This window comes from Astatotilapia calliptera, chromosome 5, assembly GCF_900246225.1.
Source record: "Astatotilapia calliptera chromosome 5, fAstCal1.2, whole genome shotgun sequence".
Taxonomy (NCBI): Eukaryota; Metazoa; Chordata; class Actinopteri; order Cichliformes; family Cichlidae; genus Astatotilapia; species Astatotilapia calliptera.
The window spans coordinates 20,940,071-20,964,808 of NC_039306.1; the positions used below are offsets into that span (position 1 = coordinate 20,940,071).

At 38.7% G+C, this 24,738-nt stretch overlaps 1 protein-coding gene across 1 annotated transcript; it reads left to right on the forward strand.

Moving 5' to 3' along the window:
- Positions 1–2,222: 2,222 nt before the first annotated feature.
- On the forward strand, positions 2,223–23,731 carry LOC113022517 (guanine nucleotide-binding protein G(i) subunit alpha-2-like). The gene is made up of 9 exons (XM_026167989.1): positions 2,223–2,271; positions 8,460–8,502; positions 13,938–14,079; positions 16,099–16,259; positions 18,718–18,846; positions 21,144–21,273; positions 21,446–21,599; positions 22,420–22,630; positions 22,732–23,731. The coding sequence occupies exons 1-8, from the start codon at positions 2,238–2,240 to the stop codon at positions 22,608–22,610; spliced, it is 984 nt and encodes a 327-aa protein (XP_026023774.1). The 5' UTR covers positions 2,223–2,237; the 3' UTR covers positions 22,611–22,630; positions 22,732–23,731.
- Positions 23,732–24,738: the final 1,007 nt, after the last annotated feature.

A 24,738-nucleotide genomic window follows, 5' to 3' on the forward strand; every position in this document is an offset into this window, starting at 1 on the left:
GTTATGAGTTGGGGAGGGGACAATGAATATTTTGTTGTATAAAAGCTCCATGTACATCCAAGAGTTCAGGGTGTGTTGGTTTTATCTTCCCCCATCTAACTCTGCCCTTCTCTACTTCGGTTTCTTTGAGGTCCTATTGCTCACTTTATTGCTTTAGTGTACACTGTCATAAGCTGTTTTATTACTTACTTTCTGTTTCTGCTGTTTCGTGTGATGTACTATATGTTTAGATATTAGTAAGGAAATTGTGAGAATTCACACGTCTTGTGCTATTTGTGCATCTGTATATCTCAGACTGTGGAAAGCGAGGAAAAATAAATTGTTAGAAGTCTCAAGTGAGTCAAAGTGCAGACAAGGCTGCAGCCAGTATTTATCAGCACCAAGCAAATATAATGAAAAAATGGCATAGTGTGCTAAACAGTATTAAGTCTCAGTTGCTCTAAGTGGATATTGATTTGAAGCCTTATGACATCCAATGTTTGCCTCTATTATCTTGAGGGTTGAAATAGATTTCCATGGATCAGCCAGTCACCAAGGGGTCACATATTGATTTATTCATCAGCTCAGTTCTGACTTGGGGACAGGATTGACCATAGGGCCATTGTAAATTCAGTGGAAAAATAAGCCAGACTTAATGTATATGTATTCTTTTGCTCTAGTTATTTTGCGGCAGCTACGGTTGTTTTTTCTTTTCTTCTTGTGTGCCTAAGGGTTTAATACAAATTGTCAAGATGGTTAGAAAACAGTCTCATTACACAACAACAGTATGTTTTAAATATTTTTAACAGTTTGTAAAAGCTGCTTAAAACCTCCAGGAAACATACAGCTTCAGTAGTGTTCACAATATCATAAGCACGCACAGTATGCAGTTAAAAGCAATGCAGCACAAAATGACTGCAAGAAAAACTGCCTTTATGAAACTTTAATTGGAATATATTATATCAAAGTGGTGTTTGAAGTGCAGGCATAATAATCCATAGTGTGGGTTATTGTAACTCTGGTGTCAGCCAGGAAGATAGAAAATCTAAATGCAAGTGTTAAAAAAATCTTATATTCATATCATGTCCAAATATACTAGAAAATTTGATTTATTTGTATTTATTTTCCATGTAAACCACATCAGAATTTCTTTTCTCTTTTTCACTCTAATAACAAAAATCCAAAGTGAGTACACCCCCTCATATCCGGTCGTTAAGTGATGACGTGACGAATCCTACTTCCGGTCCTAAAGTAGTCTGCGTTTAATATGGCTTTTGTGTTGTTAACATGTTTAATGTTTTGTATTTTCTTCTATTTAATCTCAAAAAGCTCCTAAAACAGTCAGTGATCACTGTTGATCTCCCTCGGCTTTTATTACCACTAATCATTTATTTAAGCTCAGTTTTTAAAACCTTAGGATGTAACTACAGCCCAGCCCATGCAGCAGTATATGAATGACTAACCTCGTATTGTGGATGGATTATCTCAGTTGTTCTCCTGGCTGAAGTTTGGTCCATTTACAGCATCCTGCCATGCGATTACATTTGTTCCTGACCACCGAGAATACTCACGTTAACTTTTATCGAGTGGAAAAAAAGTTAGCTTGTTTATATTATGCTAACATAGCTGTGTCGCTAGCGGTCACGTAGCACATCATTATATACCAGCTAGCCAAACTTCAGTAACCCTACAAACGTCACTGCTGTTTAGTTTTCTGTCTTCATTTATGCTGGAAGTGATAACAGAGCTGTACGTTTTAATTTGTTTCCAAAACCCGCAGTCAGGACATGCTATATTGTATTTAGATAGAAGCTAGTGAGCTAACTCCCTGCTAACTTCTAACTCGTTAAATGTCATAAATTCCGTTTTCATGGATGCCTGGATGTTAAACTCAATTGTTACACCTGGTAGAGCAGAGCGCTGATCATTTTATTAAAGATGAAAGACTTTAGACAGTTTTTCAACTCTCAGTAATGCCATAGTGATCGTTTGATATATGGACCTGCAGCAGAGTTTAGGCCCAGACACGGCTAGTGACGTCAGACTTAACAACCGGATTGTACTGACCAAAATGTCCCTCAGACATAATTTTCATCTAAGAGCAGTTGCTGGATTTCCTCCCAGCCCAGTTTTTGTGTTCAGTGCTTAGTAAGGAAAGTTTAGGGGACTTGGTTGTACAATAAGAAGGTAAAAGGGAGTTCAATATTGTCTGTTTTGACTCTTAAGTGCCTGTTGTCTGTTGAGATTTACCTTTTGTCATGTTTTTGCTGGAGAAAGGCTATGGCTGCCCAAGTAAGTTGTCATGCTGAGTGAAAGGAAGTGGTGCAGTGTGAGTAACTTGTGTGAGCTATAGCACTGATTGCAGTGGTCGCATCTTAAACATCAACAGCGGGCCTGTGTTCTCAGCTAGCAGGGACCCACACTGCTGTCTTTGTCCTGCTCCCAGTCCCACCGGGATAGATCACACTTGCTCCAAACACATGCACATCTATTCAAATACATAGCATAAAAACTTTAATGCCATGGGAGGTGGGTCTTTGAAACTAGTTTCATTTTCAACGCGATTCATTTCTAGCATTAAAATAGTGCTGATGACACAGTGCATAAAAGTTCATCATATCAGGCAGTTGAATCTTAAAACAACAGCAGGAAGAACCTTTCATTTTCTTTCTTGTGTTGTCTAGACTTGTCTGTTTCTTCTTGCTTCACCCAAACGACAAAACTGTAGAGATGGTGTGGGCATGCCGGGAATTCTCACAGAAACATTAGAGTCATTCCTCTTGTCATGTTTCATTGCTGGTCAAATGTGGGGGGTGGATAGAGCTTTGATTTTTGTTGTTGTTTTTTCCCCTCTAAGACCCTGTCTCTGCATAAGAAAACTAAAATCTTGTCAACCCATAGGTTCCTAGGTTAAGAAGAGAGGAAAAAATGAGCTAATGGATCTGTTTTTGAGGCTTAATCTGCAAATTAGCCCTCAGGAAATCTCTGTAGCTTGGAGCTAATGACTGCTAATAAGCCATACTATTACTGCAACCCAACTCAACTCTTTGGGCAGTAGCAGGTGGTGGTGCTGCTGTGTGCATTTGAACCATCACATTCTCCCTGCCGAGACAAATGTGGCTCTAATAGACTTAAAGGCTGTACATACAATGACTGTCCCTCAAGGGAGTCTGTGTTAGTGAGGTGAAGTTCTGCAGAGATAATTAGTGTTTCCCCTTCATGCTTTGGGGATTACTGTCTGTGTGGTTAATTTAACACCTACAAGTATCCAAACATTAAACCACCTGTTGGCACACAGAGAGCGGATAGGTTTCCCTTAGGATAATAGAGGTAATTGCATTTCATTCCAATATGACATAAAGCAGCTACCAGCTCATCTGCAAAAAAGGGTAGATACCCAATTACAGGCAAACTCATTTAGGTTTTAACTGAGTAGAAATCACAAACCAAATGGGTCCCTATACATGACATGGTTTTTTCTTAATCTCTGTCTGCTCTTTAACAGTTAAATTAATGAAACTCACTGGGTGGCCTGGAGCAACCACACGCACAAATGGATTGTTTTTGATGTCTTACATAACCCGGTGGAATTGATGCATTCTCTCCATTTCTGCGATTATAAGTTCTTCTCTCTGTGGCGACCTGGGACTTGATTGAAGTTTTTTTCTTTTTGTGCTGATGTAATGTGTGAAGGGAATACATCCAAAAAGTACCACAGTCATTTGGGATCATTTCCCTTTAACACAAATGTATTAATGACAGCCCACCCCATCCCCAAATCTGGAAATTCAGTCAGTCTCCGAAGGGCTTGTTAGATGATGGTGTGTTGATGTCTCAACATTTTGGCTGGTCGTGCAGCTCTCGATATTTGTAATCTGGTTCGTTGTGCTACTTCTGCTGCTGCTGGGTTGTAGACATGAGTGTACGATTCAGTTTTTACTACCATTTTGAAGAAATGTTGGTACAGAAGCTCAAAGATTCACAGATTATATACAGGGAGATGTACGGGTCAGGCCTCAGCTTCATCCAGCTGCAGCTGGACCCCAGTTAATCCTGTGGGCTTCCTGGCACCTTGTACTATCTCTGTGTTGGTTCTGCCAGTCACATGGTAACCCATCAGTAATCAGACAATTTCCTGAGTCTTGCTGGGAGATTTACAAATTCCCTGCTGCTTTTCCTAGTACTACACATCTTCATGCTAATAAGCCCTACTTCAGCAACACTCGTGCAAGCAAGATGAGCTACGCATGTATGCACACTAACATTCTTCATCTTTTATATTGTGTGTATGTTTGTGTGTGTTTTTAACATACTCATGTGAGAGTAAGCTAAACACTAAAGCTGACTGATCTTGTTCAAATGAAACTGGACATTGGGCACTGGCAGTCCTGTTTCCCCTTCTGTGTTGTTTTTCTCCTCATTTTCTGCCATGAGTCAGACACAACCACAACTGTCGTGCACATTGCCCAGTTGCTAGGCAGTGGACAGTATTTATTTTCCCCCTATTTTCCACTTTTCCTCGTCTGCTGCTTTTCCACCAGCAGTGTGATCCCTTGCTGCATTTTCTTCATATAATTAAAGTATATGCATCAATTTGTTTGTCATTTCATGTCCTTGCGTATACTGAAAATATATTTTTTTAAAGAAGGGGCTAAGTCTAGCATGTGGGGCAGTTGGATTGTCTGACATTTTGTGTATTCAGTCACAAGTTATAGGTAACTGTGGAGGGACTCTATTCAGCACTGACTCATGAAATGTTTCCTAGCACTAGTATTGAAATGGCATGTGGGAATGACTTGTCTCTGTGTTTATGGATCTGCAGTCTTCTGGACTTGTGTAGTTCAAAATGAGACATGGTGATCAAAGTATGCTGTGTGAAAATAACAGGATTGGTAGTATCAGTGCAATTATCACAGAAAGTATTTGTATTATACGATATCAAAAGCTTCTAGTTATTTGTTAATCAAAGCAGCAGTGGCATCAAGGTATGTGCCAGACATCATTACTCATTTCTGTTAGCAGTTTTAGCTTCACAGGTCAAACTCCAAAGTGCTTGTTTACTACTTTCAGAAGAATCTGTGTGTAGGTGTGGTAAGAGAAAGGCTAGCTATCTCAGCTCTGGTCAGTCAGATTTATAAACTCTGTGTTTTTTCCCAAGAGGGCCCTGTTATTGCTATATAGTTAAAATAACTACTAGGGATGGGTATCGTTTAGGTTTATCCGATACTGGTGCCAAACCGGTACTTTTGAAACTGTGCCAGTGCTTAAACGGTGCTCAAACCGGTGCTTAAAGAATGGAGAACACAAAATTGGTCCAAAAACCTCTCATGTTCAGCTGTTTCTTTTGTAAAAAGATAACAATGTTAGCCTTTTCTGCAGCTATGGGGCATATATGGTATCACTCTTGGCTGGAAACAGTGCTTAATCAATGGAAAAAACACAAACTTTGTCCAAAAACCTCTCATGTTTTGCTGTTTTCCACTTTTTCTTTGGTCATTTTAGCCTTTTAGGCCAGGGTGAAGGGAGTATCTGCCATCAAACAAGAAGACAGCCGCATGTAACTACGACAGTGTTTGCTAGTTCACCTTACATGCATTAATGTAATAACGCGGTTAGCCTACTCAACGTAAATTACACACGAACAACATTAAGCTCCTCACGCAGAGAAGAACGGTTGCTGCTGCATCATCATCCTCATCATTTCTGCTACACTGGCAGGGCTAGGGGCCAGGACTCTCCTCTTCGGGTTTTTGGGGGATGTTGCTAACTCCAGGTCCAATAACAGGCAACCCACCCGCAGCAAGCTATCAAATACGGCGCATTTCTCGGCTTTTAAAAAAAACGCTATGCGTCGCCAGGTCTTTCATCAGATTCGAGGTGTTACCTCCTTTGCACTGTATCAAAGTATCAGCTTAAAGCACTTGTTGCAGGCTGCTGAGTTTGCATATTTTGCTGTGAAGTACAGCCAGACTTTTGAACGCTTCGCCTTGGGCATTTTTAATCTGTAGCTCTGCTCTAAAAGAACGTACGTACCTGGACCCGCCTACTATCCTCAGAAACGTAAAATGATTGGCTAGAAGTGTATCACAGCTCAGGAAAAAAAAAGCATTGGAAAAAAAGCACCGAAATAAAGCACCAAAATGTGCGCTGCTTTTCGGTCTGGTTACTACCGTTTATGTTAGAACTGGTGCGATACCGGTACCCATCCCTATTAACTACTAGGGCTGGGCGATATGGCCTAAAATACATATCGCGGTATAATTTGAAGCACGTGCGGTAACGATATATATCGCGATATATTCTTTTCTTCTGTATAAGTGTTTTCCACACTATTTAAGTGGGCACACTTAAAATCCTTTAATTTTCTCAAAAATCGAGATTGTGCCTTATGTATGAATTCTGGTTGTGCTTAAGGATCTCGAACCGATTTTGGCGTGCAGAAATCTGTTAAAAAATGTTTTAGTACAACTTTGGTAAGCGGCACTGCTTGATGGATTGTCAGAGCATTACGGCTGCCGCAGTGAGGAGCTTCGCGGAGTAATCTGGGTCCAAAACTCCAAAAGAACACAGAGTTAAAAACAGTCTAAATTCTTTCATCTTTAATAAAATCATCAGCGTTGCTGCTTTACCAGGTGTAACAATTAAGTTTAACATCCATGAAAACAGAATTTATTAAATTTAACAGAGTTAGAAGTTAACAGGAGTTAGCTCGCTAGTTTCCACCTAAACATTTCATACAATGTTCTGACTGAGAGATTTTTGAAACCAATTAAAACGTACAGCTCTGCTATCACTTCCAACATAAATGAAGACAGAAAACTAAACAGCAGTGCCGTTTGTAGGGTTACTGAAGTTGGACTACCTGGTATATAATGTTGTGCTACGTGATTGCTAGCGACACAGCTATGTTAGCATAACATTAGCACAGTGGAGCTGGAGGATGAACGCCAACTTTTTTTCCACTCGATAAAAGTTAACGTGAGGGATTCTGGTGGTTATAGACAAATGCAATCACATAGCAGGATGCTATACACGGGCCAAACTTCAGTCAGGAGAACAACTGAGATTATTCATCCACAATACGAGGTTAGTTATTAATATACTGCAACAACATGGGAATAGAACAGCTGTGAGAGAATTCAACATTAATGAATCAATGTTACGGAAGTGGAGGAAGCGCAGTTTTTGGCTTTCCCCATATTTCAAAAGTGCTTCATCTCTTTGCTATGACTGTCGGCTGGCATAATTTGCAGATGATAATGGTTGTAGCCGCTGCGATGCTTTCAACCAAAACAGGCGCAGCTTGATGACATCATCAACATACGCTATCGCGATAGAGCGGTATAGTCAAAATCTCTATTGTCTATCGTATATCGTTTATATCGCCCAATCGCCCAGCCCTATTAACTACTACTAAATACTACTGCTTCAGCTTATACAACATAAATAAAACAAGAAAAGTCTATGACAGCAAATATGATTTATTCAAGTGTAAGTATTTGATCTGAACTCTGAGAATAATAATCGATTAAAATGTTGTGAACACCCCACATTTTTATTTATTCTACCTGCATCATTGTTATTTGAAATACGGAATCAGTTTGTAATTTTTACTTTACACTCAAAGAGCCAGGGACAGTCCATCTTTCTTCCATTTCTTCATAATGTGCCGCAGAGACTGTGTTGCCTCATGAATACTCCATCATGGTGTGAATTGCAAGTTGCCTCATAACCATGAGGATAACGTAAATTTGAGAATGTCGCAATATCCTGCTGAACAACAGCACAATTTCACCTTTTGTCCACTCAGACATTGCTGTGGTTTTTGGTCATATATTTAATCATAGTACACACCGCACACAAAGCGACTTTAGTTAATCTAAATCGTTGGATGTTTGTGTAAGCTGTTTTTATTGAAAGGCGAACTGCATGTGATCTATTAGTGTCTTCACTTGTATACCATGGAGGAGTAGGAGCTGACAGCTGTCTGTGGAAAGTATCTTGGCCCATTCCTACCCTGGGGCTTGATTGTGCATGCTGCGTAGCAGTGTATTTTGAGGGTCATCCCATAAAGACTTTACCCCAGGCGAGTACGAGCAGAGAGTGCACTGACAGGCACCCCTGGGTGTACGTCTGCGTGTAGTGTTAGATTCCTTGTGGCAGATGAGCTCTCTCTGGTTGCCTCAGGCTGTTAGAATAAACATAGTAGAGGATAAGAAAAGCCTATATCCTATCAGTGCAAGACATTTCCATTAAAATGTTAACTACGATAAAAGTAGTTTCTTGAGAGTGGCTGTGATGTGTCTGCTGTGAAATTAACAGATCCCTGCATTGCCGTTTGAATTCAGACTGTAGAGCTGACTTATGCAGGGGATAAGACGAGGGTCCAGATGTGAGCCAGCCTTACTGGCTGCCTGTTTACATTTCTCAGCTAACAGGAGCATATTTTTAACCTCTGCCTGTTTTTGTTCTCTCTGCAGGTGCTGGGGAGTCGGGGAAGAGCACCATTGTGAAGCAGATGAAGTGAGTGACTGCTCATTGTTTTGCTTTTCCTCCCATCATGAATGCCAATTCAGTATATGTTTTAAGCATAAGTGATTGTATAAAATCACTTATGCTTAAGTATAAATGTGCCATTGGTGTTGTTTAACTATTTATTTTAAGTACATCTTGAGCCACCTGTTTTTCTTTTGTTTTGTGTGAACAAATTAGTGAGAGAGCTATAATCTTGGAAAAAAAACATCACATATTTCTTTTATGCATTTTAATAATGGAGCCTTTAATAATGGCTTAAGGCTCCATTATTAAAAGATAAATAAGACAAATTGTTGCTTTGTGCCACTATAAAACAGTAATATTTGGTGTGTGTGGTTCAATAACAATAAAAGTACATTTAAAGCAGAAATTATAAGGAACTGTATACTGTAGCTAATATACACAGAATATTTATATATTTATCACAAGTGTTAATTTTATTTGTCAGAAGTGATGATTTTATATTGTGCAGGCCAGATGGTTGCTTCATAACCTGAAACTGTCAGACAGACTGATAAGGATACAAGGATTTTTTTAGAGGTTTTGTAGAAATATTTACACCAGATGTAGTAATTGTATGAGAAGCTCGTCATACAAGCACTAATATGGTTTCTCCTGTGTATTTATAGGCTTTGATTACTCTGTACTCATAAATGAAACTGCTGGTCTCTCGCCTGATTCTCACTCTCATCAGTCTCTGAAACACTCTTTACTCGCTCTTACACTGATATCGAACATTTATTTCCGGTGCACGAATGCATAAAATACGCATCAGGTCATACACATTGTGTAGATTTTCTTCACTTGCTGCAGCTTACTAAGCACTCATATAGTTCTTGAAAACCTGCTCACAGGCACATTAATATGCTTGATGTGGGTTGTTTTTTTTTCTTGTTTTTTTTCGATGCATCATTAGCATTAATCCCATAGTAACTAAAAAAGAGAGAGAAAGAGATTCAGCATTTTTGTCTTCCTTCGTCAGAGTACAAAATAAATTTAATATTTGGTGTGTGGAATTTTTCCATTACTAATAATGATGAAAAGAAGAATTTTTGTTGTAAAAAAGGTGTGAGACTCCCAGGGGGCCTGCAGCATTACTGAGGGGGTTTCTTTTAATCTAGTTTTGAAAATATTAAAGTACTATAAATAAATTCTACTGGTAAACATCCAGGTTGTGACAACTTGAGCTTGCCAAAAAATTTGACATTTCCAGGAAATGACAAAATGAGTGGATTACAATTTTTTTGAGTTCTCTAAAAAATTCCCTCCGGTCCACAGGGCATACAGGCCCATTATACCCACCGGTGTCCCCCTCACAGAAGTTGGGGCAGCCCAAAAGTGACGCCACATCCGCTGGTGAAAGTCAGAGAAAAAACTTAGGAAGAAAAAACAATAAACTTGTTCAAAGAATATTGTAGCAAGTAGCCACGCCCTCAGTGCCGCCACAGATGGTGATGAGGCTGTGGGGATGTCACTCTTTTGTACATGACGCCACAGACCAATACAACAACCATTATAGGCCTTGAAACCAGCAGTCATAAAATGGTTAAATGAGGAAAAAAATCAACAAGATTGATATAGTTAAGAAAAACTAAACTAAATACTAAAACTACATGTGACAAAACACTTTAGTTAACAGAAATAAAAATAAAAACTGGTCTTTTGAAAAGAATTAAACTGAAAGTATTTTGTGAACTTGGGAAGTTAACTGATATAAAATAAACACAATGATGCTGCCTGATGAGGCACTGATGAGTGTGTCTACAACACTGAGTCTGCTGCATTCATGATGTTTTGTGTTTTTCCTGTAAAATGTGTTGACTTTTCCCAAATCTAGCCTTTGACACATGCCCTCCGTACAGTAATAAAAGAAAACAAAGTAATAGTTAAAAAGACTGAAACTAACACTTTAACTAATAAAAACTAAATTTAAACTAAGCATATTCCAACAATAAAAACTAAATTAAAATAAGAAAATCCACTCACTCTTCTAATACTCTTGGTGTTTATAACCTTTCCAGAAATCAAACATGTTGTTGCATTTTGATGGATGATGTGCGAGTACTTTCTGTGTTGACATATAAATAAAATCTTGAGGTTTTGCAGACATGTGACCGGTAACCACGTGACGTTAACTTGTCTGTAATTTTGGATGTGTGACAATTCGATGACTAAGCTCCCAGTCATATGCCCTAGAGAATGGTCAACCATCGCCACTCATAAGGGAAAACTGAGTATTCCCTGATTGGTTGAGAGTCAGTCATCTGACTGCCACTGGTTTTCAGGGAAAAATGTTTATTTCCCAATCAGCTGAGGGGGAAAAAAAAACACCTTGTGATTGCTTTGGTCACTAATACAGTCCCAATCAAAAGTTTTAAGACCAATTAAAAAATGGCAAAAAAAACCATATTTTGCTTGGTTGGACCTTACCAAGGTTCAAATCAGACCTTCATGTTGAAGGTCTGATTTGAAGAAATGGCAGTGAGCTCCCAGATCCAGCTGAGTCAGCAGTAGGAAAAATCTGCTTTTCACAGGAACTTGGTAACAGCAATAAGAGAATACGTAGTTTATTCCAAGAAGATATGGTCTCTCTCCCATATATAATATCTTACTGGAACCGATATGTTCCAGATATCAACTGGAAGACAGTCTGGATGATCCCCCATAAATATTTGATTGTAAATAAGGTGAAGGAAGTTTCATTTAAAATTCTACATAAATGTTATCCAGCCAGTCACTACATGGTAAAATTTAAAAGGGACATAAAGAATAATTGTACTTTCTGTGGGGATCACCCAGAAACGGTGACATCTTTTTTTGTACTGTTCTTCAAACAGAGATGTGGAAGGAATTTAGCAGGTTTGTTATTGTCCATATTTTAAGGGAGTTTTCTTTACGACGGGAAAATGTTTTATTCTGTTTCTTTAAGTTCCCCAAGAAGAATGATAAATGTTTTTTTTATAATAAATTTGTTAGTACTTTAAATTTTTTATCCATAAATGTAAGTTTACTAATAAAACACCATATTTCTGTCCTTTTCTTAAGGATGTGGAATTGTACATACAATTAATATCAGACTCCACCAACAACAAGGCTATCAAAACAATACATATATGTGAATTTTTGTGTGTATTCATATAATTATTACTTTTTTCTTTTTACCCCTGGTTTTGTGTGTTCATGTTCTGTTCTTCTGTATACTTCATCTGTTCGTGTGTTGTAAACTCATTATTTGTTAAATAAAGTTCTTTAAATAAAAAAAAGAAAAAAAAGCAAAGAAATGGCAGTGAGACAAAACTTTTTTTTTTTGAGCATGCAATTTATTGGAAACAACACTTAAACTGAAACAGACTGCTTTACAGCTGATCGAACGTTTAGGACCACACCTCCAAAAAAAACTGTAACACCAGTTGTCACCACACAGACGAGGGCCCTAAGTCATGAGGGATGCTCTCTGCAACATTTGGACATAGCCAGCTGGGTTTTGACACCTCTGCACCTCCTGAAGCTCCATTGTTCCACCGAAGGAAAAAGCGGCCCCTTATGGCGCCCACTGTGGCGCCTAGAAATCATCTCAGGTGGGATCTGTTTGTCATGCCAGTAACGTTGGAAACCATAAGGACCATCAAGGTGAAATTTTTTTTTCTCATCAAAGAATAAAATTTTCTTCCACCTTTCAATGTCCCATGTTTGGTGCTCTCCTGCAAAGTCCAAACGGTCAGTTCTGTGGCATTCAAGGAGACGATGTCTTTGAAGATGTTTTTGTTTTTGAAGCCCTTCAGTCTCAGATGCTGTCTGATGCAGTCGGCACCAGTAAGGGTCAAGGATTTGACAGACACCCAATTGGATCCTCCAGCTCAGTGCTGGTGAAATTGTTTTGGGTCTTCCCCTTGAGATTTTTATTCCATAACCCTCAGGATCATTTAAGAAATTCCAAATGACTGTGTTACTACGTCCCACCTCAACAGCGATGGCGCGTTGCAAGAGACCCTGCTTATGCATTTCAACAACCCGACCACGTTCAAAAAAGAACAGTTTTTTGCCTTCGCCATCAGAACATCATGACAGTGTGACTACCTGACAGAAAATGACAATGAATCCACATTTTTGCACAGATTCGGTCTTTTAAAGGCATGTGGTCCTAAACGTTGATCAGCTGTGAAACAGTGTTGTTTTCAATAAATTGCACGCACAAAAAAAGTTTTGTCCCACTCCCATTTCTTCTTGCTGCATGTTGAAGCTCTACTTGGAACCTTGTTAAGATCCAACCATTGAAAATATGATTTTTTTTTTTTTTTGTGTGGCATTTTTCAAGTGGTCTTAAACTTTTGATCCGGACTGTATGTTTGTGGACTTGGTGGAAGTGATGAGCTCGTCTAGAAACCGCTGTAGTGAATATGAAAAGTATAACGCAAAGTTGACATAGAGATCGATTGCCTTCAAATTAAAAGTTACATACTTTAAAACATAGTTGCTGCAGAACAGCTTTTGCTTTGACGACAAAGGTCTCCAAGTTGAACTACCGATCAGTTGGCAGTCAGTAGGAGGTTTTTGGTGTAGGACCTTCTTTGCAACTAATTTCACATAGCAAGAGCCAGAAAAGTTCAGGAATCACTTCCAACCAGCCGGGAACACATTTTTCCTTAGCAACTGGCAGTTGCTTCATGTCCATTATGGCGGAAAACTCCCAAGCAATGTGCACCTGACATCACATGAGAAACCTCATGTGATGTTTGAACAGTTTTGTGCCAAATATCAAGTTCCTGATTGTTCTTAGTTGTAAAGAGTTTAATGACAAGTTTATTTTTGCCTTACAAGACTGTCACTTGTAAGGACGTAATTCTCTAAAATCATTTAGTGTGAGAGGAAGCCACCCATGCGCTTTCAGTAATTTTGGCTGCGCCTCACATTGCTTCACAGTGGGCTCTCTTGCATTTTAATGAGGTCCTATTCAGCACATCACACAACCACTGAACATCCTGGCTGAGGCAGGCTGGGGAAGATAGTTCTGTTTGGTTTCCAGCCCAGAGGCTTCTGTCTTTTCAAACAAATGCTTTTTTCCCCTCTCTACAGTTGTATCTATACAACTCAAAAAGCAAGTAAATATTTGCTCTAGTCTCTTGTAACTGAATGATATAAAACACCTGAACGTTCCCAGTAGCTCAGACCAGCAGCATCACATGCAAATCTGTGTGTGTGTTTGTTGTTGTTGTTGTTGTTGTTGTTGTTGTTTTTTTAAATTAATCTCATGAAATATACATTTCTATTGTTTTAACATGTTCTTTTTTAGGTGTCTGCTACAGTACTTTTCATTTTATAGCAGCATTCAGCTTTGTGAATAATTGCTAAGTTTAGTTTTTTAACATAAATTATGTATGGGTTGTTGCTTTATCTGAATCACCATCCTTCCCTCTTTTCTCCAGGATTATTCACGAGGATGGATACTCAGAAGATGAGTGTAGGCAGTACAGAGCGGTCGTCTACAGCAACACAATCCAGTCCATTATGGCTATCATCAAAGCCATGGCCAACCTCAAGGTTGACTATGAGGAGTCTGCCAGAGCGGTATGTCTTTAAAATACAGAACTTTTCACCCAGTGCCATCCTCTCCCTGAGGGAGATATGAGTGAAATGATATTAGTGATGCAAAAATGTTAAGATTTTGCAGCTCTTTTCATAAGTCACCGGAAACTTCTGAGCTTTAGACTTTTAAACTTTGCTCAGTGCACCTGTTGTATATTTAACATTAATTATATTACATTAAAATGCAGACAAAGGGTCGAAGTGCTCCAATGCTCCCACGTAATTTTAACTTTGCCATTCAAGGTTATACTAAACCTGCAGGATAGTATAGTGCAGTTAAGCTTTAGTGATATCATCTTGACTAATCACTACCAAAATTTTCCTCTCTGCCTTCTTCATAACCCTTCATATCTTGAGGATTTAAGGATTTGAGGCAGCAGAAATTATGCAGATCAAGAATTTCTCTTTAAGTGCTGTGTGATCTATTCTATTCATAAATGAACACTGGGCAGCAGATATTGAAGATGGAAGCCTGCAGTGTCAGAGTACCACCCATAAAAAGATCACAGAAATAAAGTCAGTCTTTACTCTAGAGAACATGAAACAAAATCATTTGTTCTACTGAGCTATAATTTCTCATGTGATTCTTGCCTCATATTCCACCCCATCTTAGATTCATGCAGGCTGTGAAACTTTGATTGTTTTGTAACTCGAATAATCCTTGATTTGGTTTTTTTAAACACATTTGATATGTTTTCCAAATTTCACCCTCCTGGGTGACCTTTATTTCAGTGTAGCTGTATAAACGTGTGTGCGTGCGCCAGCCAATCCTGACACAACTGCCTGTTGTGTGTCAGGATTGGCTCTGCCAAGGTAGTAAGCGCTGCATGACGGGTTCTGCCGGACAGAGTATTAAAAAGTAATTTTTAAGTTAAGCATACCGCCATTGAGGTGAGCTGCAAAGAGCTTTTTAGTATCCTGTGTCTTTCAATCATTTCAGTCAAGAAGAAACAAGCTGCTTTACTCTACACTTGTTGTGTACATGCGTCTTCATTGTTTACCAAATAAATGTGAATGCAAGGTACTGATATAGGATCAGTTACGGCACTTTCAGACATATACTCCTTTTATCAATCAGATTAATCTTAGTCACATTAACATTGAAGCATTCACAAGATTTAGAGTGCACAGAACTCTTTTGTATGTCTGTGTGTTGCTGAGCTCACTAAAAACACACCTGTTTTGAATCATCACTGAGGGATTTGAGTTTTCATAATGCAGAATATTGTTTACCTCCCGTAAACTTGACTGCGAGGGGTAAGGGTGAGCTGCAGGACACTGACACAGAGGACAGAGAGAGAATACAAGCATACAAGTACTTTTACCATCACTTTGTGGGTATGCCTGGATGAAGCCGTGAGAATCATTAACCCGAGCCTGTTGATTGACTTGTTTGAAGGTCGTACAGTTACAGGAAATTCAAGTTACGTAATGTGGAAAGAAAAAGAAGTCTCTGGTTATGAAACCAGAAGTGTGTAGGGTTTGTAGTTTGTGCTATTTTTAATTGATGCCGATCAAGATATCAGTCTTTAAAATGCAAAATTACCATAAGCACACACAGAATACGTGGAATAACAGCAGGTTTGTTTGTTTTTTCTGTGGCGGTGGCATATAACCAGTTACCAAATTTAATAACTGATTTTAATGAGAATATCAGTAACCCAGGGAATCTTGGCTGTACGCTTCAATAAACACAAGTTTCAATTTTCTCAATTGGTTTAAAAAATAATTCTGTGGTTCAGTGATTGATGGTTTTACTGTAATAATATTTTTTCTGATTTTGCCCTAACTAATGAAGTTAGTATCTTATGTCTCGTAATTATAAAATGTATTCTGAGCCAGGATTATTTTTCCATGCAAACTACAAATACAATGGAAGCTATGTGAAAGCAAAGTCCTGCAGTGTTAGACTTATCAGTCTGTTTCTTCATGAAGAAAAATAAGAATAAATGCATTTTTATATATTGATGTGTATGTTATGTTTTGTTTTTTTTGCACTAGGATGATGCTCGCCAACTTTTTGCGCTGTCAGGAGCGGCAGAAGAGCAGGGCACCCTGCCAGAGGACCTGTCCAACATCATCCAACGACTGTGGGCTGATGGCGGTGTCCAGAGCTGCTTCACACGGGCCCGAGAGTACCAGCTAAACGACTCTGCAGCCTAGTAAGTGCCTTAATAACCTGGGAGTGGAAAAAAACAAGAAGACATTCGTGGGCGTATCTTGTACTGTAAGGCATTTAAAAAAAACAAAACAAAAAAACATGTTTAATTTATGGAACCATTCCTTAATCCAGATTTAGAGCTAACGTTTAAAACTACTGCTATAAGTAGGTTAATCCCCAATATCCAAACCTTTTGTTATTTTTGTTCTACTTGTATTTTTTAATTTATTTAATTTACTTTCCATTTGTTTTGCTTTTTTAGTTTGGCCTTTCTTGTTATTAGATTCCTCTTTGTTATGTTTAATATTGTCCTATATTCTCTACTTCATCACATCAAACACTGACAAAGCTTGCGCAGGGAACAGTAATGGTTATTAATATTGAAGACATCAGTGTTTAATTTTATCAGTGGCTTTGCCTTATACGGACAACAGAGTCGAGCTCAGTCTCTCTGCAGGTCTTAATTAGCTCAATGACCCTTATCAGTTAAGTGCCCCATTTGTTGGCTGCATCGCTCTAATCTACTGGTGTAATAATGGGAAGAGAATGAGGTAAATGCGAGACGCTACCGGTGCGAGGTGGTTATCACGTCCACCCTCGGGAGTCTTGGGGAATAGAGAGCATTGTTAACCACTATATCCCTACAAGCTTCAGCAGCAATTAACAGCACTGCTTTCTGTTTAAATAGAAACCCTTTGATAATGACACTTTGATCGATGACACCTCCAGATTGTGCTGTGAGGTTTCAGTGTAGTGCTAAGTGCTTCCAGGTGATATTTAGCATCCAGGGAGAATAATATTGTTCTGTGTTTGTGTTGGCCTGTATAATCATAACATCTCAGTCTCGTGTTCACCGCCCTTGTTATAGCTGAGGGGACCCTGAAACATGCTGCTAACACGGCCTCACATTTAGCACCTCTGGGAGTGGACACTACAGTGTTTCATCATTGCTTTTATAGAGAGCAGAGTGAGTAGGTTGAGGACCAGATGAGTCTGGCACAAGACCATAATCCATATCTGAGTACCTGCTGAGAGGGAGAGAAAGAAAAGGAGGAGATAAAAGAGAAAGAAAATGGCACAGCGCACATTAACCGAGGCCTCTCTTCTATCACACCCTGGATCTGCTCTTCTTCTTCTTCTTCTTCTTTTTGTCTTCATTTTTTTTTTTTAAAAAGAGGCTTTACCCCTAAGTTTATTACTTTCTCTCATCCACGTCTATATACATAAGCTGGGTCAGTATTGGTCTATCACACATATTTTGCTCTTTGAGTAAAAGATGCTTGGTGTATTTTAGATGTTTTGTCAGTACATCGTTTTCTCAGCAGAACAGCTCCAGCACAAGGCTACAGATCTACTGTAGCCTTGTGCCAGGTGTCTTAAACTTCTGTGTAATAAACGTGACAATATAAAGCCACCAACCTTCCAAAAAACAACTGCAGTTAAGAACCAAATTCTATGAATATACAGGATTTATAAACACAATGATCAAACCAAACACTCTTAAATCTGATGTATGAACACCAAAAGCAGCCTAAACCACTCTCTGGGCTGAGTGGGATTATGATTACACTGTCAGGCATGCTGAATGAGTAGTGGTATGAAAGCTCAAATATTTACACTTGGGTTGTGGTGTTGTTGGAGATTAAATTAAGTTCCAACACTTGCACAGTAACTCTTTTTTTTATGCAGCTGAATACTGCATTAAAAGATGGACAGATTATATGTTCGCCCTGTAGCTCTTTCTGTGTAGTTTATGAGATAAGATGAGATAAACAAAAGACACTGTCCCTTTGTGCTCGTGTCTGTTTAAAGACTAAGATCTCAGTGTCTCAGCAGAATTTTGTATTTGAGCTGCTGATCATACAGCATTATTTTATGATTGCTGAATGTTTGATGAGAAAAAACTTGAGCTTTTACAAACCGCAGGTTGCGACGTTTGCGGCATTTTAAAGCAAGCTTCAAATATTATTTGTAAAACTTTTCAGTTGGTTTAGAGCTATTTTGTGTTACATTTAAGATGCTATTAATTGATCCCCATAGTGAAATTAATTGTCTGCAATTAAAATTCAAGTTAGGAAAAGCCCATTAAGTCCATCTTAAGTATTCGTGACTGTTTTTTTTTTTTTTGTTTTTTTTGTTTGTTCATTTTTAAATGCGATTGGGTAGATAGAAACTTAAAGGACAAGCAGTCTTGTGGTGTTCTCTGACAGGATGTCAACACATGTAATACGATCATAAATTCGTCTGTGTTTAGACAGCAATGTGCTGCCGGTGCTGTTACTGCCAGCATGAGACATGTCTCACGTCTGTCTCCAGGAACAGATGGGGCTTTGAACCAGAAAGAACATTCTCTCACATCTTACCTCAACAAAGTATCTCAAGATGAAACACCCTTTGTTAGGTTAGAGGAGGATGCTCTAAGGTTGATAAATAGCAATGTGTTTGTATCCTTCCATCAGCTACCTTAATGACCTGGAGAGGATAGCCAAGCCAGACTACATCCCCACACAGCAAGATGTGCTGCGGACTCGAGTCAAGACCACAGGCATTGTGGAAACACATTTCACCTTCAAGGACCTGCACTTCAAGTAAGACTTCTTTTACTGTTTTTCTCGGCTCTTTAAGCTAATTTTATGAAACAAAATTCAAAATTTAAAAAAGATACATTAGGCTGTAACCTGTAACTTTTTTTTGCTTTTCCCCCCAACTGTTTAAACATCAAAAGTGAATAATTGTTTAAGCATGCTAACTAAAAGACATGGATTTGATGAGTCAGGAATTTAACATTTATCTAATAATACAGTTAATCATAGAGCGTGAGACGCATCACCTTTACATTTTACCCCTCAGCTATAAACGGATGATGGGGTTTGTCGTCAAACCGCTGGGCAGGCGGGCAGGTGGATATGCAAGTTTGCAAATGTGATAACTCAAAAAATGAGGCAATGTAGACGTTTGAAATTGATACCTTGGGTGCAGCTGCTGAAGGTCGGACGAGTTCGAATCCTGGTGACCTTGACATCGAGGTCAAGTTTTAAGACAATCTTGTAAATGCAGGATTTTTAAATTGATACCATAGGTGTGTGTGTATTAGTAGGCTGAGGGGTAGTGCTGCATTTTTGTGATTGCTCTGAGCATTCTTACTTACATATTGATAACATTAAATTATGAATGTGAACAAAAAATGACTGAACAAAAGCACTGCAGTCTAATCTGATCTTCCAGGCTTTATAATGTCACTTTAAGCTCTATTTAATATGCACATAAAAACGCCTTTCTCAGAAAATGATGCTTTACTGCTTTGACTACAAGTTGTCATCGAAAGGTTCTGTGTAGAGGTCCATAAAGTGTTGGATGCATGTCACACTGAAAATCTTGTGTTCCCGAGGACCATTTTCAGCTGCTATTTAATTATTTAGCTTTTTCAGTTGTTATAATGCAAATGAAGTAACTGTGAATGATTCCTCACTGATAAAGGCTTAAGTCAAGTAATGATGAGGTCATGTATATCATGATGATATACATGACCTCAAAGAGTTTGGGCTCCACTACTTCTAGTAACTTTTTGAATATTGCCAAAGCAGCCAAGAAAGTGTGTTTATGGGCTTATGAATCATGCTTTTATATTTGCACTGTAACTGTTGTGGCTTCTTTGCAGCACACAATGTTTCTTCTTTACTGAAAGTCATAAAATTCTCAGAAAGGAAAACATTTATTTATTTTCCAGTTTGCAGAGCAGTTGCTCATTTGAACAATTGAGGCCATTATTATTAGTATTATTTAACCTTTAACAGCTCATGCCATCCATTACTGTGCTGTAATGTCACATTTCTACTTACGATTCATAGCGTAAAAAAAAAGAGGGGAAAACCTTCAGTGATGAGCAAAGATCGATATCAGTGATTGCGAGTAAACTGTGGGAACGTGTGAGATTTTAGTGACTGAATGGTTGCCATTGCAGGATTATACACATCAGTGGAATAATTGCAGGAATGCAAACTGTTGCTGTTTTGGAAATTTGAACACTGATTTCTAGCCATGCTTCTCAGAAATGTTTTTGTTTGTGATTATTGCTAGTGGTGTTACCCCCATTGCTATAACCACACACAACCACATTATACTTCATATCTGATGCGCACAGTAGTCAAACAACAGGGGAAAGTATTTGTAAAATATTCAACACCTCTTCACTCAGTTTACTGTAAATAAGCGTGTCAGTGTGTGGCTCCCATGTGGAAGGCGTCACATCGTGTCTCGATATATAAAGTAATCCTTTGTAAAGGACATTAACCAAATCCATGCAGACGTGTTTACCTAATCCAGTCTCTTTCGTGCTGGAGTGTATGATATATATGACTTATGTGAGCAGTGCTGTGGATGAGCACACTGGTGGGGTAAACAGTGTAAAGTGTGTCACTGTTCTAAAGATTCCTGCTTCAGTCGGCACAAAGCTGGCCGTTTTGGGAGAGCCAAAGTGCTGCGTAGTGAATCAAATTCTGCTCAGCAGGAAGAATACTGTCATAATATGAGTATTGCTTTAAAATGTCACAAACGGTCAACTATATCTTCTGAGAAGCTGAAAAGAAGGAATATTGAGTCTGGCACAGTCGAGATGAGCATCCTCGCTCGTGCATCCAAGTCCTCTCCATCTTCATGAATAAATTATACATAATCTGAGTGAGAAACCTTCCGCACCATGCGTCATCCTTAAGTCTTCTTGTTACCAGCTGCACTGTGCTGAAATGCCTTCAGGAGGCAGGGAAATGCAGAGGCCTGAAGAGAGGCAGAAGTGGGAAACTAGGTCGAGAGACCTAAAAATGTTTCCTTCATTGCTGAGTCCCATCCACCTCATAGGAATATGTTTACACTGCGTTTGTTTGTACAGGATGTTTGATGTTGGAGGCCAGCGGTCAGAAAGGAAGAAGTGGATCCACTGCTTTGAGGGAGTCACAGCCATCATCTTCTGTGTAGCCATGAGTGCTTATGATCTGGTCCTAGCTGAGGATGAAGAGATGGTGAGTAAACACTTAGAAAACAGTTGCTGAACTTCACATTGGAGTCCAGTCCCAAGAAAATGAAAAGAACTGGAAGGAGGGCCGAGGTTTCAGTGAATTCATTTCCTTTGTGTGGTCTCGTAGTGTTCTCTAATAATCTCTTTATCTCCGCATTTGTGCCCGGCCCACCCAGAACCGGATGCATGAAAGCATGAAGCTCTTTGACTCAATCTGCAACAACAAGTGGTTCACAGAGACGTCCATCATCCTGTTCCTCAACAAGAAGGACCTGTTTCAGGAGAAGATTGCTCACAGCCCTTTGACCATCTGCTTCCCTGAGTACACTGGTATGTATGACTGCCTCAGTACAAACACAATCATAAACACATTTGTCATTGTGTTTATTCTTTATAGCAAGCCCAGTGATAACGTTGCAACTGTGTAGAATGATAAACACGAAAAACCTGTTTTGAGACTTGTTTTCACTTGCCAACCTGTATTTTTCATGAAATCATGAAACAAAATCTAGCCCCAGTTTGTATTTCTTGTGCATTATCAGTCAATTCATGTGTCAGAAATGAGCAACTTTTTAGAAAACAAAATCTGAAGGTGTTTTTACAACACTTTCCCAAAATCTTCTTTAAATCTTCTGGATGCAAATTATACTCCCCTCCTCCCCACTTGCTTTCCACTAAGCCAGAAATGAGCGTACTGTTTTGGCACAAGAAAGGTGCCCCCATTTTTAATGAAAATATGAAATTTAAAAGATTCACATCGGTACAGTGTAAGCAAATGCACTCCATGTGTCCTTCCTGCTGCGTGCTCTAATCAGGAAAATCCTTCACCTGAGAACTCTTTAGAAGCAGGCAGTAAACTCTCGTCTGCTACATGTGAGAAAGGAAAAGTGCAAACAACATTCCTCGGGGTCCTTAAGTAAAACGGGGGTTTCTTTGACTTAAATGTAACAGACTGCCCATGCATAAAGGTGCAAGTTGCAACTACGTGCACAACTACAATGCAGGATAAGGAAATAATAATACTTGATTTGTAGGAATTGCTGGAAAAGAGTTGATTTGGATGAGTGCCAAGTGAAACTGTCTCTGCCTATCAGCAAAAAGATTTGACTTCTTTTCCACACTGATTAAGCTCTCCTGAAACTTTTCTCAGGCCCCAACACGTACGAGGAGGCCCAGACTTACATCCAGACCAAATTTGAGGATCTGAACAAGAAGAAGGACACCAAGGAAATCTACACCCACTTCACCTGCGCCACTGACACCAAGAACGTGCAGTTTGTGTTTGATGCCGTCACCGATGTCATCATCAAGAACAACCTGAAGGACTGTGGCCTTTTCTGAAAATCAGTCTGAGAGTCGAGGTGAGTCAAAAGAAGAAAGGACTTGAAGTCACTAAGAGCCATGTGGATTCATAAACCAAAGTGACTGAGATATTTTTGTTTGTTTTCTGTGTTTCTGTTAGGATTACTTGAACCGCTCTGACCATAGCGATGGGGGATTATACATGGATCATGAATGACTGCACTGGCCAACCACGATTTATGCTTTGATCTGCTTTTTAAAAAGACACCTAAGAGACTGAAAACCCGACGAGCCTTGCAGATTTTCAACAATTGCTGATCCAGTTGCTCGTGTTATTAACTCTTTGGGCTATGACCACAAAAATCAACATCTATTTTATTGTTTTTCTTTATTTTCAGTTACTAGAGGAGGGGAAATGTTTTCTTTTGCATATATATATATATGCATTCATTTTACTTTTAGAAATTCCAATGTGCAAATTATTAACCTTTTAATCACATGATGCTTATTTTTTAAGAGCTGAAGCACAGGCATGGACATAAAATATGATTCATAAAAAAGTGCTTTTGTTATAATGTTTACATCAGTTCATCATTCATAGCAAAAAGTATATATTCTGCATGACTCAACTTGGCAAATATTAGCTCTGTAATCCACACAAAGTATGTAACATTCCAACAAAAACAAAAAAAATAGGAAAAAAAATTAAAAAGCTAAAAAAGAAAAAATGGCTTCACCTGCTGGGGGGGAAATTGTGGCTCAATTCTAAACAATATTTAAAGTATGTGTGTACCTAACATTCTTTCACTTTTATAGTATCATTTCCATGTCTGTTGCAGTATATTTGTGCCTTGACTTCTGTTTACAACCATTTCTTAGAAATGCTTTCAGAACTGTTTGACCTACTGTGCTCTGCTGCCTAGAATCTCTGAGTAGTATTGTGATTGTTAATGAGAGACAAAAATCTAATTCCGTAAAGAGGTTAGTGTTTTTGGTAAATAATAAAATGCTTTAAAAATTCCTTTATGATTTAATTTAAATAAAAGTAGACATCACCAGACTCGGTATATTGGGGTTTCCTGTCTGTTGTGTTACATTAATATTGCTGCCAGTTCATGTTTCAGGTGATAACTGAATAAAATGTTCACTGAGAGCTTTGATACTATATTTTTTTGTAAATTTGTACAGATGATTCAAACAAAGGGTTGATGGTTTTACACCAGTAAAATAACCGAAGGGTTGTTTTTAATATCATGGCTAAGCAGGTTTTGATTAGATGGTTTCAGCCACAGAGGAAGAACTAAACTCCAGTAATACATATCTTTGTGTTCATCAATGTCAATTGGACACGGTAAAAGCAAAGAATGCTCCTGGCCTTAAATTCTCCACAGATGACTGACTTTAGCATTAGAGCAGCTGATCAAAAGCTGGCAAATGTAGTGAAATGTAACACAGCTACAGTACTGTGCAAAAGTCTTGAACCACCCCCCTTTGTTTTGCTTCCAAGGTGACTAATTTGTAATTTTTCTTTTTAGGTGCGCTTGATTAAATAGTTCTCCGGGCTTTGGGGCTTTCTGGAGGTCTTTCAAAGTTTTCATTTGCACATTTGGCTGTTTTTTGTTTGTTTGTTTTTTTCATTCCAGTCTTTGTCACTGACTAATTTTCAGAGGATTTTTTTTAACACCGACCAATGAATTATTCAAGCAGTAAATTCAAGGTATCAACCAGTGTTGTGTCTACACAGCCAGTGGTGTTGGGGATCTTGTCAAAATTGTGACGCAATTATGAACAGAGGAAAATGCCATCAGATTTTAACCCACTGTGCAATATCATCTGGAAAGTGTCGTACTGGGATTGGCTTCTTTTTTCAGCATGACAGTGATCCCACATCTGGTAAAAGATTACCTGGTTAGAAAATATGTGTAACTATTGGTTATGGATTGGCCTCCTCAGAGCCCGGACCTCAATTACTCTGAACCAGTGTGTGCTCGTCTTGACAAAGAACAGAACAAAAGCAGCCAACATCTAAAAAATAGCTTTGAATGTCCTTCAAGTAGCCTGCAAAACATTTCCTGAAGACTACTTACAGAAATTGCAAGAAAGCTTGACTAAGAGAGCTCAGGCTGTGTTGAAAAATAAACCAAAGAATGATTTTTAAGCTTGTTGG